The 19,046-nt window shown below is 46.0% G+C and overlaps 3 protein-coding genes across 6 annotated transcripts in view; 2 read left to right on the top strand and 1 right to left on the bottom strand.

The window, feature by feature from the left end:
- KCNAB1 (potassium voltage-gated channel subfamily A regulatory beta subunit 1) overlaps positions 1–9,397 on the top strand; it is a 52,027-nt gene extending 42,630 nt beyond the window's left edge. Inside the window, exons 9-14 of the mRNA XM_075157509.1 lie at positions 1,744–1,829; positions 2,885–3,005; positions 3,534–3,628; positions 5,003–5,123; positions 6,380–6,468; positions 7,126–9,397. Of these exons, the coding sequence (XP_075013610.1) occupies positions 1,744–1,829; positions 2,885–3,005; positions 3,534–3,628; positions 5,003–5,123; positions 6,380–6,468; positions 7,126–7,215 (602 nt within the window). The 3' untranslated portion in view covers positions 7,216–9,397. The remainder of the gene's footprint in view (positions 1–1,743; positions 1,830–2,884; positions 3,006–3,533; positions 3,629–5,002; positions 5,124–6,379; positions 6,469–7,125) is intronic.
- A 1,231-nt stretch (positions 9,398–10,628) lies between these two features.
- On the bottom strand, positions 10,629–14,417 carry SSR3 (signal sequence receptor subunit 3). Its single transcript, XM_075157512.1, has 5 exons — positions 14,198–14,417; positions 13,447–13,573; positions 12,958–13,056; positions 11,879–12,010; positions 10,629–11,173 (listed from the first exon to the last, which is right to left on the bottom strand). Exons 1-5 carry the CDS (start codon positions 14,334–14,336, stop codon positions 11,107–11,109), a joined length of 564 nt encoding a protein of 187 aa, XP_075013613.1. The 5' UTR covers positions 14,337–14,417; the 3' UTR covers positions 10,629–11,106.
- Positions 14,418–16,241: 1,824 nt separating this feature from the next.
- The window catches only part of TIPARP (TCDD inducible poly(ADP-ribose) polymerase), a 41,340-nt gene continuing 38,535 nt past the window's right edge, over positions 16,242–19,046 (top strand). For 3 of the 4 annotated variants that reach the window (XM_075157505.1, XM_075157504.1, XM_075157503.1), the window contains exons 1-2: positions 16,242–16,331; positions 18,304–18,382. The gene's annotated coding sequence lies outside the window, so the exon portion shown is untranslated. The remainder of the gene's footprint in view (positions 16,332–18,303; positions 18,383–19,046) is intronic. The other variant, XM_075157506.1, reaches the window with a different exon arrangement.

The following is a 19,046-nucleotide window of genomic DNA, read 5'->3' as shown; positions in this document are numbered from 1 at the left end:
ATAGAGAAAAGTGTGGCTTTGGCCAAAATGAAGAAGGAAAAAAAAAAAGCCAATGATATCTGGCATTTGAACTCTACTCTTCATCAGGGGAAAAATTCCTCAAGCCAACGTCTCCCTGGAGAGGAGATCTCCCTTCTCAGTGGCACGGTGTCTCTCGTGCAGCCCGCCGAGGTTATAAATGGAGACTTCATCATCCCGAGCTGCTTGTCGCTGCCTGCAGCAGAAATCTCACAATAACGTCAAGATTGGCAGTGTAACCTCCCCTCTGCCAAGCTTTTTTTTCTTTCCATAAATAGGATGAGAATCCTCATGGTATAAAAGGCAGCTCATCTTGCTCTTGAGACAGCGATGCCCGCGGTCATTGTCCAAGCGCGAGCAGACGCGCATTACAAGGGATGTAATGGACACCCAGGGCTCCTGCGCCCAGCCCTGCCTCCGGCCGGAGTCGTTTCACCATAGTTTGCTGGGTCAGAAATTCACGGTGTAGGTGTGGACTGTCGGTTCCTTGCCGCTTTCCCAAGGGAAAAGCGCACTGGGATGCAGCAGCACCCGCTGCCTGCGAGGTGCCTTCTGCGGCACTGGCAGCGGTGGCTAAATACTATTTTCTTCTGCCTCTCAGAGTGAGTTTAGCCCATTTTTGGCCGTTTAAATGATGTGCTTTAGCGGCCAGCGTAGTGCCAGTGCCCTGGCAGCCGCTGCTCGGCTCCAAGGGGCAGGGAGTGCCGAAGCTCAGTAAGAAATATGAGTTTATTACTGCAGCTGGGGCAATTATTTGTGCTGTCATGGTTGCTCAGGAGGACTGTGTCCCTGGGGCTGCAGACCCCGCCAGTGCCCAGACCCTCCTGTCCTGGGGACCCCGCTCAGTCCCGGGGACCCCTCTCCATCCCCGGCTCCTCTTGCAGCAGCGGTGCAGTGGGCACTGCCTGGGCCCCCCGCGGTGCCATGTACCTGGCAGGCTGCTCCCGGGGAGAAATCAGGCTTGAAAATGAGTTGCAAACAGTAAGCAGGGGCTATTTGCCTTACAGCGTTAGCAAGGCATCCTGCCAGGCGCTGTAACCGCCTGGGCAACCATGCGGGATAGACCATTTTTTTCTCCTTTCCTTGCAAACTGAAGTTTATGATGGGTTTTCTCCCCCCGCCGCAGAAGGCTGCTCAGCAGAGGGCTGATGGACAGAAATCAAAGATCCTGTCCTGGCACATGGAGCCTCGCGGGCTTCCATCTTCCCAAGGGAAAACGAGGACCACGGGACCGCTGCGCTAAGGAGCTGTGCCGGGGTTTGCAGAGGCGCCGCCTGCCCCTCCCGCGGGCGGCGGGGCCCTCGGCGGAGCAGGGTTCAATTAGCCGGTGGTGTAATTTTATCCCCAGCATCCTAATACTCCTAGTAAAAAGAAGTTTGCTTTTAGTAAACAAATTTTTAAATAAATTTAATTTTTTAGTATATTTTTCGACTGTGCTGCCCTCTTGTGTTAAATTTTAAAAGAAATATTATCATAAGGCGGTGGTGGGTAATAGCCAGTTGGTGAAAGCAGTTTTTAAACAACTGCAGGATAAAATTCTTTACATTCGTCCTGTCAATGCTTTTTCACCCATGCTTGAGCAAGAGAACACAGCAGAAGTAGTGTTTAATGCAAAGGTGCTGAGGCTCGTTGGTGTCCTTGGCATTTGTGAGTGGCTTTGGGAGGAGTTGGTGCTGAAAAATTGGCCTCTGTGCAGTTCTCATACTTCTTTTTTCCCTGCTTTAGAAATTGTCCGAGCGATGACACATGTAATAAATCAAGGCATGGCGATGTACTGGGGAACGTCGCGCTGGAGCGCTATGGAGATCATGGTAAAGTTGATTTTTGGGAAACGCTGACGCTCGGTAATTCTGCGTCCAGGCTGCAGAGTCTGCCGAAAGCCGCCCTGGGAGCCGAACCACAGATGTGTCTGGGCTGCAGATGTTTGCGTTTTACTCCATCCAGCTTCTTTTCACCTAAAATAATTTTAAAACCAGAATGAGCCCAATGTTAATTAGGAGAAGACGGGCTGATCTAGTTGGTTTGGGTGCCTTGGCTCGTTTATTCAGGGTTTGTTTCTTTTGGGTTTTGTTTGGCTGACTCCAAGACTTTTGGCAAAGCGCCTGTTTGCCGTCCGTGCCCATGGCCACTGATGCCCTGTTCAAGACGTGGCTCCCGGCAGCAGCTCGGTGACCTGCGGGACCGTTGGAGCCGCTGCTGCGGTGGGAATGGTCCCCGCGCAAGGAGAAGCCCCGCGGGCGGCACCGCGCTGCACGCGTCAAGTCCAGGGGTGCAGATGGGAAATGTCCCCGCTCGGCTGTAGGGCTTTACCTGAAAAACCCCAGACTGGGGGAAGAGCGTCCCGACGGCTCATCCTTAACGCTGTGTCAGAAGGGCTTGTTGATGCCCAGAGAGCTGGTCGATGCCCCGTCCCTGGGAACGTTCAGGGTCAGGTTGGACGGGGCTCTGAGCACCCCGACCTGGTGGAAGATGTCCCCCTTGCAGGGGGGTTGGACTAGGTGACCTTTAATGGTCCCTTCCAACCCAAACCCTTCGGTGATTCTAAGAGATGCCAGGAGCATCCTGCTGGTCCCTGCTTTTTGCAGCGGGGTCAAAACACAATGAACAAGCTCGGCACAACCATCCCAGCTGGGAAGACGTTTGGCTTGTCGCTGCGCTGGCGCTGAAGCAGCTTTGGGCTGGAGGAGGCAGAAGGCGGGTGCGTGCTGTGCAGGGCAAGCAGGGATGGGGCTGCGTGGCCTCGCCAAGGGACAGCGAACCTTGAGTTCGTCGGCTCCTGTGTGCAGGGAGTGTTGGCTGGGAGGTTACGTCCCGCAAGGTGCTGCTACTTAATGAAGTATTTTACCTACTGATGTCTTTTCTCCAGGAAGCCTACTCCGTAGCCAGGCAGTTTAACATGATACCGCCCGTGTGTGAGCAAGCTGAATACCACCTTTTCCAAAGAGAGAAAGTGGAGGTTCAGCTGCCGGAGTTATACCACAAAATAGGTAAGACTGAGCCTGCTGTGCCTTCCGGCTGCTTCATTTGCAGAAAGAAACACAGAGCGGGCTGAGCTGGGGCTCTAGATGGGAGCAGCGCTCTCCTCCCTGGATCTGAAGGGGACAGACAAGTACCTATCCGATGACCTAAAAGAAAAACCAGCTTGCCGTGCCTCGGATAGAAAGAGGTGCTAATTGCCATGGCTGCTGCTTACTCTTGGAGCCTCAAGGCAGCATGGGCGCGGGCGATGCCTGGGCTGAGAAGCAGGAGTTCGGGTACTTTGCTGCAGCAGGAGCCAGGACGGGGCTGGAGGCTCTCGCAATAAGGATTTGGATGAATAAACTAGTCGGTGTCTTCCTTAAGGGCATCAGCAGCATCCTCCCAGAAGTCACCGCCTGAACATCACTGACAGCAGCAATAGAAACAAGCAGCAATTGTTTTGCTTTTTTTTTTTTTTTTAACTGAAAGTCCTATTTTTTGATACGACTCTGATTTCTCCCAGTCCCCTAAAATCCCCTTCTCTGCTTTCTCTGCAGGGGTCGGAGCAATGACGTGGTCTCCCCTAGCCTGTGGGATCATCTCAGGGAAATACGGCAACGGGGTCCCTGAAAGCTCAAGGGCTGCACTAAAGGTATTTTTTTGTTGCATGTTCGAGAAAAGTAGATGTGCTGTTTTTGTGAGGGCAGGAAAATAACAAACCATGAGAAGGCTGGCCTGTGTGCTGCTGTATCGATAGATCAGCTCGGTTTCTCTGGTAACTATGCTCCAAAGCGCGGGAGAATCTGGGTTATAAAGATGCTTCAGGTTCCCCTCCGCAGCGCGCCGATGGCTGCGAGCTTGGCGCTCCTGGCTGATGTTGACCGATACAGCTGCTGTGACTTCCAAACCTCCTGCCCAGGCGCAGCAGGTAAAACAGGCTGGGACGTCATTTTTCTGCCCACCCTTCCCTGGGCACCAGCCCAGCAGGCAGCAAGGGGTGGCAGGGGAGCTCAGCCCCGCAGCATCCCTGCAGGAGCCCCTCTGCAGGGCAGACCCCCGGCGCCCCGAACCTGTGGGTCCTCAGTGGTCCTGCCCTTTGCCGGGCAGGGCAGCAGCCCTCTCTAACAGGTTCAGCGTTGCGGTGCCACCACAGCGCTTGGGCTCTCCCACAATTATCCTGATTTTACTCCTATTGCGCGTTATGGGGTCTCCTCCCATATCGTGCCTGTGGCAGGCATATTATTTAACCGTTTGAAAAAGAGCAGAGCATTAAAATGTCACGGATTTGGGAAAAAAACCAACCAAACCGGTATTTGAGGCTCTGCATCAGCTGGTGGGCAAAAGCCAACGCTGCCTGACAAGTGCCAGCAGGCTGACGTAGGTCCCCGTGCTGGTTTTTGCTCAGCTTGGTGCTTTTTAAAGGAAAGATGCAGTCTACACCAACCTGCTTACAAAGGGCAGCATTTTCAAATGTGGTATTTCATGGCATTTGGGATTTTTTTCCAAAATAAAATATATTATTAACATTTGGTAAAAGCTAGCTAAGAAGGTAGCATTGCAGAGAGGGATTCAAGTTAAACTGATGAGAGTGAAGCTGAATCAAGTTTCAAGTCTGGAGCTGAAATCTCAGCTTCGTTTAATTAATTTTCTAATCTTGAACAGTAATAGTAAAGCTTGAACAAGATCAGATGTTCTCAATTTTGGGGTGGGGTGTCAAAATCTTCTCAAGTTGACTAATATTTCACTTTTTTCCACTCTGTGATGGGACCCAGTGGTCCAAAAACAAAAGCGAGGGGGTTCCAGGTTCCAGACGGAGCCCATCCGTTGCATAGAGCCAGAGACACAGACGTAGGCTCTCACAGGAGACATCCTGGTCCTGGCGTAATTGCTTCGGGTAGCAAAGCATTGTGTGACTCAGCCTCAATTACCTCCTGGGTTGGATATGGCTTTTTAAGAGCTGTCAATAATTGCCTTAAACTTTCCATGGTGGAAGATTTTGACTGATTGCAATGTAATTCATCTCCAGTGCTACCAGTGGCTGAAAGAGAAAATCATAAGCGAGGAAGGCAGAAAGCAGCAGGTGAAGCTGAAAGACCTGTCGCCCATCGCCGAGCGCCTCGGGTGCACGCTGCCTCAGCTGGCCGTCGGTAGGTGACGGGACGGGGGACGACGGTCCCTGCGCCTTCGCCCTTTGCTGTTCTCACAACCGCATCACCCAGCTCGCATCCTCGCGGTGCGAAGGGCAATGCTGCGGGGTGCAGACAGGGTGTTTGTGCCTTATGGGTTGCTGAGATGAGTGCAGGCGAAATCTTGTACCCGCCGCTGAAGGACAGGTACTCTGTTAGTGCCCCCGTCATTTGTTGACGCATCAGTGATGGTTGGGTAAATGGTAACGCAGAAAAAGACGTGTCGTCTTTCAAAAAGGACAAAGGATGGCTTGTCTTTGCCCGTATCTGTAGATCTATTTAGTATTTAAAACACTTAAATGATTATTTGCTATCGGGGGTTATGGAACAAAGTGCCAGAAACCCGGGAAGCCTGAAGATGGGCAATACATAGGAGAAGGCTAACGCATTTCAAGGAACACAGTAAAAGAACAAAAGAAAACAAACTATGCTTTAACTTTCAGTCAGCCCTGAAGTGGTCAGGCACTTGGAATAGATGATTGTTTTAAGTCCCTTCCAACTGAAATATTCTATTCTACTCCATTCTAAAACCCACTGTAGGACTCTAAATGCCACGTATTGCTTTTGAGGTAACCCCTGCTCCGTTACCCTCATACAAAAATAACACAGTTTGGGTTTTTTTTGAGGAGTAAAGTTAACAATTACTTAAACTGAGATTATTTCCAGCATCTTCATCAGGCTTTGGTTGACAAGAGGGCTAGTGTATTGTGGGCCGTCGGCAGGGGTCCAGCCCTGACCTGCCTGTTTCTCTGAACGGTCCCTCCCCGGGTGGAAGCCATCAGTTGTTTGGTGCGCTGGGCTGATGGACACAAGAGAATGCTACTTTTTAAAAAGAGACTTGTATTTTTTTTTTTTAAATATCATTGTACTGCTGAGAGCCAAGGCTGAAAAATACCACACGTCTGTTAGAAAAATGATCCCTGGTTCAAATAGCTAAGAGGTGAATCCCTGTGATTTGTGATAGGAAAAAACCAAACCCCACAATCACGACCACTGCTGGCCCAGGGTCAGGTGGGATGCTGGAAGATCTGCTATGTGGTTTGTTATCTGACCCGTGCATCTTCCTCCTGGTTGTACTGGAGGAGCAAAGTGAAGGTTGAGACAAAAAATGTCATTATTTTTCAAATAGAGATAGAAGCTCTGACAACCATTAGGATCTGGAGTAATGCCGTGTTGTGAAGCCCATGTTCCTGACCATCTTGTGACTTTATTCCCAGCATGGTGCCTGAGAAACGAGGGGGTGAGCTCCGTTCTTCTAGGATCTTCCAACCCAGAGCAGCTGATAGAGAACCTCGGAGCCATACAGGCAAGTGCAGGTGGTGGTGGCACCTCAACAGAGGTGGGGGGTTAGCTGCTGCCCCGCTCCCTTTGGGGGTAACACCAGCATACCTTGAGACTGGCACCCTCCTTCTCTTAGTATAGTTTTAATACTTTGTATTTGGTTTCAGGCATCTTCCAGTTCTAGTTAGGCACGTTAATTAGGCACCTATGGTGCGTCACCATGGCTTACCACCATTTGTGGTAGTTATAGCTGTATCCAGCAACAAGAGGGTGGCATCAGCAGGTTTAAAGTCGCTGAAAAAGTGAGCGACCTGATTCCAGGACATGTTGTGATATATTCTGCGCCAAGTCTTCCACAGGGCACATGCCACTTGCACCCACCTTAATTATTCTCTGTTGCTTTTCACAATAAAAGCTTCCTCTGATGTTCTCGCCACCAGCTCGCTTTCCACGGCAGCTGAGTATTATTGTGCATATAAAGTTTAAGAGCACTTCTGTGATTCTCTCACAGGGTAAAGACACTACAGTAGTTTTTCTTTTAAGGGAGAAAGGTATTAGATGAATGTTTAAATATCTGTCACACAAAAAACCAGAGGAAACATTATTTGATAAAATCTAGATTTAAATTTGGAAAAACCTCTCATGGGAGCTTGATTAAACAGCAGTTTTCTTCTACCCCTAGGTCCTTCCAAAGATGACATCCCATATTGTAAACGAAATAGATAATATTCTGGGAAATAAGCCCTACAGCAAGAAGGACTACAGATCATAATGCAATGCATGAATTACCTGGACTGCATGGTTTAAAAAGTGCTCTGTACAGCAGTACAGCCCCGAGTTAATAGCCGGTCATGAGAATCATTCAGCAGCTTGCTGCTCGGTGTCTACTGTCACTGGACCCTTCGAGATGTGTGCTGTTGCTACTAATCTGCAGTGAAATTTAAAAGCACAGTTGATCTCTCTTCTAACCAAGAATAATCTTGTATTTTCTTACCTTCGACTGAATTCATTAATTTTGACTTTACTCTTAGCACCTCATGCTTGTGCTGTGAAAAACACTTGTAAAGCAAAAAATAATTTATAACCTTCAGGTACTTGGTAATTAAAGAAGGATGTACAGATCTATTTTTTCAATGGAGAAAAGCCAGATACAACTTAAGGTTTTAATAAATCCACATTTGGGAAATCTCAACTATAAAGTTTCTTCAGGTTAACAGATAGAAGGGGCAAGCTCAAATTTTCTGTTTTCTTTTTTATGCTGAATATACGCTTTAGATTTTGTTTGTAGTTAAATAAAGGATGTAAGACAGAGAATTAGTTAGAAATTAGATAGCTCAACTCCAACTATACAATTATTTCAGCTGTGGAGTGCTCCTGGGAAGTATTTCTGAGTACAAGCCAGAAGAGCACAGTCAGAAAACCCAAACACGCATGTCAGGTTAATGAAAACAATGGCTGTTGCAAAATTCTAATTCTACATAAACCTTAAACCAAGAAATCCATGATAAAATATTGGGTTTTGCATCTATAGAAACCTGCCTCTACTTCTGCCTGCTTGTAGACATAGCTATTGCAAATTTCAATATTCATGAGCTTTTAAGGATGTAGATACCTATATATAATACATAGCTGCTGAAAAATACCAGAAAAAAATCAGGTACGTACTTCGGTGGAACGTCACATTTGCTTTAACTTGTTCTGGAATCGGGCATAAGTAAATGCATAGGATTTTTAAGACACATTTTAAACAGGTAGGTTTTTTTTGTGAGCATTTCATCCCTCTACAGAGTAAGCACTTATATATTAATTTGCCCATCTCAACAGCCACGTCATATTTTACCATGTTTGCTTTGTAAAACGCATCTATGATTTTGGTAAATGTTTCTCACTCGTATTGAATCGCATACTTTGGGCACATACTTCCGAGGGGCTACAGCTATGTACGGTATTTGTAGGACCCTTGTATTCTAGTCCCCTTAACTCCAGGGTATCTGCAGAGCGTGTGCAGCGTTCAGTGGGCCACGTGAACAGATATACCTCTACTTGAATTGTCTTCTCCTGTATTTAATCCAATGAGCTATGGTATGTGTAAATGAACTTAGCTGCTGTATATCCAGAAATGCAGTCTGACCTTGACTTCTGCTTGGACACAATAAAAGCATTTTGTGCATCTCATTTGATACGCAGAGACCTGTTACTAATAGTGAGACCGATTGTGAAACAGCAGTGGTTTACGTTGAAAACGGGTATGTATTGTTCTGCAGGGAAACACTAACCTGCAGCTGTACCCAGGCTGGGCAAGGGACAAGGACCTTGGGCCAGAGGAGCGGGTACAGCCGGGGAGCGAAGGTCTGGCTGCGCATCTCGGAGAAGGTACTTCCAGAAGTCAGTCTCCTAAGGCAGACATCAGTCCTACGTAACATTTTGGCCTGAAATAAACACAGCGTGAACATCCCCCCGACAGCTCACTGAAATCCCGCTGCAGTTCAGCCACCAGCCTCTCCAAAACGACCCTGGGCTGGTCAGTCACAGCTAGCTGGGGTGGACACCGCCTGCGAGGCACTTCTCACCTCCCCGGTGTTTATTACTTTCACTGCTCTGGGCCACATCCCCGAACTTTGCAGTATCAGCTGTGAAAATTAACTCTTTAAATATTTTAAAATCTGCTTCACAGGCAGCACAAAGACTTTGACCATTATACAGTTAACAGCTTTATTATTTTAACAGTATAATTATTTTCCCAGTAGCAGACTTCTCTTACCTCTGGAGGTATAATTTAATGTTCTCTCTTCCCCTTCTCAGATACATGGGAATCCAACAATGTGTTAAAAATATATTAATTCCCAACCTTTTTTTTTTTTTCATTGAAAACGAGGTGGCATTGTCCCTTACTTAGAGCAAAAGCTTAAAAGTCAGCTTGCCCAATGCTCTGAGGGCAATGGGATGCCAAGCAGTAGCCTAGCTTTAGGCTAACCTTCAGCATTATACTGAAGAAACTGGGTGCAGCTTGTAGTGGGGATTGCAAGGGAAAAAACAACTGATCAACCAACCTCAAAAGCAAACAAAATTCCAAAACAACAACAAAAAACCCCCAGCCTTTTCTGTGAAGATGCCCACAGAAAAGACCAGGCTTTCTGTAGAAAACAACCCAACCAACCAGCCCACCTTTTGCTTCAGGCTGTCAGTGCTGCAAAGTTCTCTCTCCAGAAAAATTCTGACACACACTATGCTCCAGGCCTCACCAAGCGTCAGTACCGAAAACTAAGGTAAGATGAAAAGCTGTTAATAAAAGACTCAGCAAACCGACAGCAATAGCAGAAGAAAGCGCTGCTTCAAATCGCTTTTCTCTAGACGGCAGACTTCTGGAAAATATGCCTGCCACTTTCTAAAATGCCCGGTAGGTCAGTCTTATCCCTACCAACGCTGACAAGTTAAATGAGTATATTAGCGTTGTCTGTTCACGTGTCTGAATTTAAGTTCTGTGTACTTTTGGTAGGAGCTGAGCAAATCACCAGTGGCCAGCAAAACAGCAACATCCAAGTCCTGTTGCTCACAGAGCAGTCAGCTTGGCCTCATGTTTGATTCTGACCATTTATAGAAGTTTGTTAGAATTTTGTTTTACATGTGCTAAATACTTAAACTAAAATAAATACAAATTATATCATTTATAATAAGTGATAGGCCAAGGAAAGTAAAATTATGCAAGCAATATGGAAAGGCTCCTTTCAGTAGCAAATAAGCAGGCAGAATCCACATATTTTGAGGGAAAAAATCAAGTTAATTTAAAGAATGTTAAATGACTGCTTCACTAATAGTGTGAAAAAAGCAAAAGGATTGTCTGATAAACCCATTATAAAAAGCCATTGTTTTGTTAAGCTGTGCCAGGAAAACTGGCAGGGTTTTTTTTTGTTTTCGGGTTTTTTTTGTATTTACGACTTTAGAGATGAATGAAAAAAAAAGTACATTCATACCACTTCTGAAGTATTTTTCTAGGAGATACTGTTTAGGTTTTGACCTGACTCCAAGCTACTTAAAAATGAGGAGTATTTCCAATGAAAACAATACATACGCTGACTTGCGGAAGACTCCTCTCTTCTGGAAGCGGAAAGAGTTGACAAACCTACACACACTGCTTGCCCATGAAAATACCCTTTTTTTTTAAATTGAGAATGGAAATACAAGGAATTAAATGACAAAAAAGCCTCCTTTTTATTAAAACTTTTCAAGTTACAATGATAAATGGTGGATTGTCACTTTTTACGATTAGCGAGTTTGGCTCTTACACCAAACTTAGAGGGGAATTGTGTTACAGGTTTTGAGTACAACCCTTTGTGCTGCTGTGTAGCAGTGCCTTACGGTGCACTTGTCTAGCAGCCTGTAGTACCATCACACCTATGCAGCGCTTCAGAATGGTTACGTCTGGTAACTGCTCAGATACCATTTCCTTTCATTGCTAAGTAAAAAAATTGATTAATTCAGTTATTGAATAATACCATGTAAAGATACCAAAAGTAAATATAATTCAATCATTTTGGATTCAAACCCTCCCCCCCATACTCTCAAGCAGTCACACTATAAAAAAATGTATTCCTATTCCACCCTTAAAATTTTGTATGGCAGTTGAACCCTCTCACAGAAATAAATTGCTGTGGATTTTTTTTGTCTACTTGGATCCTGTAGATAGCAGAGCAATCAGTCCAGATGAAGCACTTATAGAAAGAATATAGTTTCTGTAGGGAAAAGGTTAAGGATATACACTTATAAAGATACCACTTCTTTTGTACAGAACATTTAATAGAAGTTTTATGAAAAACAAGGAATTGAAATGGTCTCTGTAGGAGTTTTAAAATTGCAACATCATAACCTGAAATACAGCTAACAATCAAGGCTGTTTGCAGGATGCTAAAATGTACTTAACTTCAAAATTAAGACACCCATAAAGTTTAGCCTGTTCTCTTAGAAGTAGTTATAAATACTGTTAAATACTGCAGATCTTTAATTAACATATGCAGCCCTGATTGGCAATACTAATTTACTTAAGTAACAAAAAATTTTACTGTGCAGTTACTGAAACTAAACAATCCTGCAACGTAAGAGCACCTGGCAACTAACACTGATGCAGTGTTTCTGTAAGAACATGAGCTGTCTCCTCATTCCACAGTTACAACTGAAATGCCAAAGCTGTAACAATTTCTGTATATTGTCCAAGTGATATCCTTAAAACGTCTCGTATCAGACGTTAAACTTCTATGTAATTGGGAGATTTTTTTTTTTTTGTAAGCTCTATTTTTATGTTACAGTATTTCTAAGTTGAGGTACTACAATGAACTGCACATATCAAGAGTCATCTCACAACACACATGACAAATATAGCTACTAACGACAACAAATAGGAGTAGGACTCTGGTTGTTTCAAACGTGGTAATAAAGGATACACAGTGGGGTTGAAGTTCTTCAGCACGAAAAATGAAGCAATGATGACCAAGACCAGAAAGAGAGTATTGTTGTAGAAGATGGAAAAAGTTGTTGCTTCATAATCTGCAACTTCATTTTTCTTCCACAGAATTCTAGGAACAAGTAGAGACCTTATTTCAGGCACATTTGAATCAAAGCATATCCTGGCACACCCACCATTATGAAACAATTGATGCCCAGAAGTGTAGTAAACCACACACAGCTGCTCTTGTTATGGCCAGCTTCTAAAAGGCAGAGCGCAGCAAGAACTACCAGTCAACTCATTAGTTAAAGACAAAACCCTGCATATACTATGCACTTGTACACCTCAGTGACTTAAGCTTGTTTTCCTACCAGGCACATCAAACCTCACCCTTTATAAATAACACTTTTTGTGAGTTTGTATCTGTTAGACGCCACCAGCGTGCCTGGCAATTAGAAGGGAAGATATGGCTTTTTGCTCCAAAGAGCTGACAGTTCATGTCCTTGCGTCTTGTACATAAAGGGCACCTACTCCAATACTCAGTGCTTCCCGACACACTCGTTAGGCACAGCCTGGATATTAGCATGAGCTGTTCAATTGGAAATCTGCACACTGAGACATGCCCGTGATAACCACGAGGGGTAACAAGTACAACCAGTGATTAGCAGTGCAGCCCGGCAGTACATGGAAATGCTGTTCTGAAGGAACTTGCACGTCACTGTGCAAAATACATTGCGCTAGCCTGTCCTTAAGAAAAGGAGCTCTTCTTATTTCTGAGGCTTACTCTTCAGAGAGTTATTAGAAAGCCTGTAAATAGGTTGTTCTGCTTTGCAACTCAAGGGAGAGGTTGTCTTATAGGACCTCACTGATAAAGGTTTCAATGTTTGAGACCTTTCATTAATAACTTGCCTCAAAAAGGCTTTATAGATGAGCAAGAGCTGACAGTACAGCTTCTACTTACCAGAATACAGAAAAAACCAATGGCCAAGCAACAGTCCCTAATATCCTACCTAGAGCCTTAAAGGTACCAGGTAGTATTGCAACAAGGGAGAAAAGGAAGAGAACCAAGAGGATTACCTTTCATCCTTCTCCTTACGAGACATCTTCCTATTGTCTGCCTCAGACAGCTTGCGAGTAACTTCTTTGGAAACAGCGTCTTCTCTTTTCTGTGCTACTCTGTAAGAAACACCTTTTAAGTTGAAAAATGAAAACAAAAACCCCCGGGGTTATAGGAAGTTGCACTTACAGTGAAGAATAATATTTCGCTAAGACACTGAACAGTTTTGTCATAATCAAATTACTAAAAATATTAGTCAAATACAGTTTGTGGCAATACCCACTGAGAATGAAGGTAGTTTTGCTATTTCATTGTACACTTAGCTGACAAGGCTAGTCTAGTCCACAATTACAAGAGAGAGGACAGAAACCAATTAGGAGATAATTCTGTGTAAAACAAGTTTTGGAGTAATATTTCAGACATTCTTATTCATTAAAAAAATGTTGTAAGTGCTGGTTTTGTTAAATTATTTAATAATAAGTCCTACTGCAAATAGCCACCAAACTTACTTGTGTTTGAGAACAAACTTGACGTTCTTATATGCAAAAGCTACCAGATAGGTACTGATGAGGGTCATTACGCTATACAGGACGGCAGACTGAACGAGATCCATATGCCATATCCTCCAGTAAAGCCCTTAAAAGAAAAAAAAGACATTTTGAGTGGTTTCTTTCTCCATGAAAAATGTCCCCACAGGAGTCCTACGTAGCTTACTAGCGCTGTAATTTGGCTCTGCCAGGCCAAAGCTAATTCCTGCACAATCACTTGGGGGTCTCCAAACTGCATTAAAAATACTTTCGAACAGAGAAATCTGCTCTCCTTTTGGCTGAAAGGGGCCTTATGAGACCACATCAAACTCGGCTGAGAAGCAGCCCAGGGCAGACAGCTTGCCAGCTTCACGCAGCGCCGATGCTGACACGTCAGTGTTCCATCAGCAGCTCGTCCATCTTTACAAACCACACAACAACCACCCTGCCCGCTGTTCCAACCAGGGCCGGCTTCGAAGCTGGATCTAACACGGCACGGAGACAGCCAAGATAATCCCGCCTGGGGTCGGCCCGAAGCCGGGGGCAGGCCCGGGGCAAGGCGAGCCCCAGCAGCCCGGGGACCCCCACCCGCACCCGGCAGCGGGCCAGGAGCCCGAGGCGGGCTACGGGGAGCCCCTGCTTCCCCTCAGGGCCTGCCGCTCCCCCTCAGGGCCTGCCGCTCCCCCTCCCCTCCGGGCTCCCCGCCGCCCCCCCGGGCCTCCCCGCCGCTCACAGATGGGGATGGCGGAGACGATGAAGGCGTTGCCGAAGAAGAGCGCGGAGGACTTGGCGGAGAGGTTGCGGCTGAAGTCCTGCAGGAGCAGGTCCTCCTCCGACTGCTGCCGCCCGCCGGGGCCGCCCTTGGGAGCCATGGCGCGACGCGGGCCCTGGCACACTCAGCGCAACCACCACTGCTTCCGGGTCAGGCCGCCAGCGGGGCGGGGGCGGGCCCGTCCCACAGCACTTCCGGGGGGCGGTGGCGCGGACGTAAACGGCGGGAGGGCGCCGTCCCTCTTGGGCGCGAGGCCGTTGCGGCCGTTACGACCGTTATGGCCGTTACTCCCCCACCCGCTGCAGGCCCTGCGCTTCCCGGCCCCACCGGTCCCTCGCCCGCCCCGATGCGGAGTCCGCCCCCCGCGGCGGGGCTGCCCGGGGAGGCCGGCCGGCGCCGCGGCCCAGCGCACGGGAGGCCGCCGGCCTGCGGGAGCGCGGGCCCCGGTGGCTGAGGCAAGTGAGTACTCCTCGGGGACGCCGGAGGACGCGCTCCCTCCGGGGACGCCTGAAGCTGTAACGGTTTGACAATGTGCGCTCGCAGCCCAGAATGCCAACCGTGTCCGGGGCTGCATCACCAGCAGCGTGGCCAGCAGCCGCGGGAGGGGATGCTCCCCCTCTGCTCCGCTCTGGGGAGACCTGCAGGGCCGCGTCCAGCTCGGGGGTCCTCGGCACAAGAAGGACGTGGACCTGCTGGGGCGGGTCCAGGGAGGCCACCAAAATGGTCAGGGGGCTGGAACGTCTCTGCTCTGAGGAAAGGCTGAGAGTTGGGGTTGTTCAGCCTGGAGAAGAGAAGCTCCGGGGAGACCTTATTGCGGCCTTTCAGTACTTAAAGGGGGCTTATGGGAAAGATGGGGACAAGCTTTTTAGCAGGACTTGTTGCGACAGGACAAGGGGGGATGGTTTTAGACTAAAAGAGGGCAGATTCAGACCAGATATAGGGAAGAAATTGTTTACGCTGAAGGTGGTGAGGCACTGGCACAGGTTGCCTAGAGGTGGTCGATGCCCCATCCCTGGGAACCTTCCAGGTCAGGTTGGACGGGGCTCTGAGCACCCTGATGTGGTTGAAGATGTCCCTGCCCATGGGAGAGGGGTGGGACTAGATGACCTTTAAAGGTCCCTTCCAACCCAACTATTCTATGATTCTATGACTTGGGGAAGGAGCGAAGCACCACAGGGAGTTAGCGTATTTCCCCTTGTATTTCTCTTATCTGGAAAAAGCACAAACTCCAGCTCCCATAGAATTGGTACAATTGCTGAGATGTGTTTGTGTTCTTTTTTAAAACATTTAAGTGTAGTTATACTTTTTAAAAGCATTTCTCTATTGTTTTATCTTTGAGAAGTGTTCCCAAATCTCTCCCACACACACACACCAGCTTGGGAAGCCATAGAAAGTGGTCTGCATAGCTTTTTTAACGGTCCGTCTGCAGTTTGTGATAATAGCATATGGGAGCCCGCAGAAATCTTGGGGATTAACAGTAGTGTCTTGCTTGAAAGTGCGAAGGGCTTGCCGATGCGATACAGCTTTAGCGACGTTGCCCTGATGGCCTGGGGTGACTGTAGCACTCCTTGTCTCTTGAAACAGCGCTTTTTCCTTACTATTTGAAACTTTTTTGAGGAAACTTTATTTAACGAAGTGTGTATCTCTTTGAAATTTAATCAAAGTCATTCTTCCCACTTATTTCCCCCCAGTTACTAATATTCTTTGCTTGCAAGAAAAGATAGGAGGTGCAGGCAATGAGGAAGTGCTAGCTGGAAATGAAGTTATATGATCAAAAATCATAACTCATTATGATAGAGATTTATAAAACATGTAAGTGCAGTAGGACTCTACTGTTTGATCTTGTAATAAATTTCCAAGACCAAACTGAGAGTGGATTTTCATGATTCAAAGTGTATTGAACATAGCGTGCTGGCAGAACGATATCGCTAATGTCATATTATCTACAGGCAACTATGGGAGCTGCGCTTCTGCTAGCGAGGCCTTCCTTCTTGGCTTGGAAATACGTCAACAGCAGGGATTCCCAAGCTGGGTTACCCGACACATCAGCTGATCGGATGAAGCGCAGGAGCTCTGAGTCCCAGCAGAAACACCTGTGAGTACTGATCGCAGCGTTGGCAGCCGTGCCTGTGCGCGGAAGGCGGGCCTGCGGCTCCCGGCCGCCAGGGACCCGGCCTTCCCCCCTCATCCACCGGGCAGTGGTACCCGTGCCACAGGTCACGTACCAGGGATGGGTATTCCATTGCTGGGAAACGTGTGTCCTACGGGATTCGTAATCAGCAGGGGTGTCTCCCTATAGCTGCAGTTAACTGGCATATATGGCTTTCCTCTAGATATTACCGTAGGCATTGTCCTTCATAGAGGCTTTTAATGCTGTTGAGTGGTTGGTGATGGCTCCCACACCTCATCAGATTATAATATTGTTGAGCTGTATTTTCTCCATTTCTAAATATTTCTGTGCTGTCTTAAAATGGAAAAATTATGATTTTTTTTTTTTTAATAAGGAATTCTGACTTTTTAAATGAAAAATAATTTTCTCTGCAGAAATCATTGAAGTCATCAGCGATGTTTTAGTGGATTGTTACTTCAAAGTTTTTAAGTACCTAAAGATGCATGTGTGTGTTTCACTGTTCTTGCAAATATGCCTGACTTTCACCAATTTATTTATTTTTGATGAGTATCTGTTACGTGAAACACATGGATACCTCTTCCTCCTAATGACTCTGTTCCTTGTGCCCTGCATCTCTGGGTTGTATTAACCTGTTCTGAAATGGCTTCAGCCGTTTCTGGCTTCTGCTGGCGGGAAATGCTGTTTGCCCGGTAGATGGCATTCTGAAACCTGGTACTCCCAACAGGAGTGGAGAGCAGTCTTGGTTTCTTTGTATAACATGTTAAAACTAAATGCGTAGTAGGTAACATCACTATTTGATCAATGTTACCAATCATAAGAATTTTCTTACTAAAGACCGTTGTTAGAGTTGTATAAAGTAGTTGGAAATTGCGGGAAAGATTAAGTTTAAGATTACATCTGAATCTTGAAACAATCACTGACTCTGTTCTTGCACAGATTTCTTCCTTCTGCTGATCTGGGTAAATTTGTTTTCTGTTGTGGTGGAATGTAATTAAGTCTAACTTTTTGTTCTTGGTTTGGGTTTACATGGGAAGGATGCTGTCGTTTTGGAACAAAATCTGCCTGGTAACCATCTGTCTCTCCATTAAGAAGCAGCATGACATTGTTTTAGGCAGTGAAATGATGAAGGATTTTGTTGAAAAAACAAATGAACACTTTTCTTTTTTAAAAATCCTGGCACTGGCAAAGTATAACTTTAAGCAGAACACTGCATACAACGAAATGTCACTGAAGCTGCATATTCACTTTAAGTATGTCATAGTTGCTTCCCCAAAAGTAAATTGGGCCACCGATTCCTGTCAAAACAATTCAAGTTTTTGTTTAAGTGCCTAAATCTGCATTGTGCTGACTGCATCTTGTCTGAATCCTCATTCAGAAGCCATTGGGAACATAAGGCATCAAAACAGAGGAACAATGGCTCCATGACCCAAAACCAAAAGCTCTCCTGATAATAGAAATATTAATGCTGTTATCTTTGTAACTTATGAAGTATGTTTCTTGCCAAATTTCTTTCTAAAACACAGAAGCAGTGATAAATATTCTGGAAATACACGGATTATCTTTACTCCTCTTGCTTTTTCTCTAAACCTCTAAATTGGACCAAGCTGAAAATTTTAAATGAGGGCAGTGGTATTTCCCAGCAGGATTTGTTTTGTCTATTTTATTGTTATCACTTATCTGTGTAAAGAATAGACTCCAAAACACGCTTATGTTGGGTTGGAAGGTGGAATGTCCAAGGCAGGTGATTAACAGTAAATAAGTCTGCTCTTTAGCAAAGTTTTATTGGTCATCTTCTGTGCTAATATGAATCTTAGTATCCCAAGGTCTAAGAATGGTTTTCATTAGTATGACTATCTTACCAAAAAAACCCTAATGAGTCCATAACTTATTACTAGGGTTTTTTCAGTTGGTTAACTTGTGCCATCTCTTCCTTTAGGTGTCGAAATCTTAAAAGAATCCCTAATGTGCAGAAGGGGAAATTCCTGTAAGACGGCACAGACAGGGAGCAACCTCAGGTGGGTCAAGAACAGAACCAGAAAGCTGCTGTGGTGGCTCTTTCAGTCACTGTGACAGCGCCAGGAATAGGTGCCCTGGGACTGAAGAGCTATGAGTCCTTGTAGCTCCAGTAGCAAACAGCAATACGGAGTTCTGGCCCGGTAACAGTTCCTTTTCTCCCGCATGTCTCCAACAGGTCGGTGCAGGAATACCTAGGATGTAACTGATGTCTGGACTGCGTGTGGGGTGGGAGGAGCTGGGCATTCCTAAGGTGGATGCCAGAGATTATGTAGCTGTACTTATGTAGCCAACAGTCTTGAACATCTTGATTATTATTGGTCATTGGTTAGTAACTTTCTGAACATTTGTTTATTTCTCTCTCTCCCTCTTTTTATTTATGCATTCCATCAAATTAGTATATTACAGAATCTTGTGTAGCAGTTCATAGAATCATAGAATCATGAAGGTTGGAAAAGACCTCTAAGATCATCGAGTCCAACCGTCAACCCACCACCACCATGCCTACTAAACCATGTCCCTAAGCGCAACATCTACACGTCTTTTAAATACTTCCAGGGATGGTGACTCCACCACTTCCCTGGGCAGCCTGTTGTTTCAAACTACATTTGCTGTGTTTTCTTCATGTTGCGTACAGTGACCTTTCTGTCAGATTCTGATTACACT

The sequence above is a fragment of the Calonectris borealis genome, chromosome 9, assembly GCF_964195595.1.
Source record: "Calonectris borealis chromosome 9, bCalBor7.hap1.2, whole genome shotgun sequence".
NCBI lineage: Eukaryota > Metazoa > Chordata > Aves > Procellariiformes > Procellariidae > Calonectris > Calonectris borealis.
The sequence above is the reverse complement of the archived record's forward strand: the minus strand, read 5'-3'. Positions and strand labels throughout refer to the sequence as shown.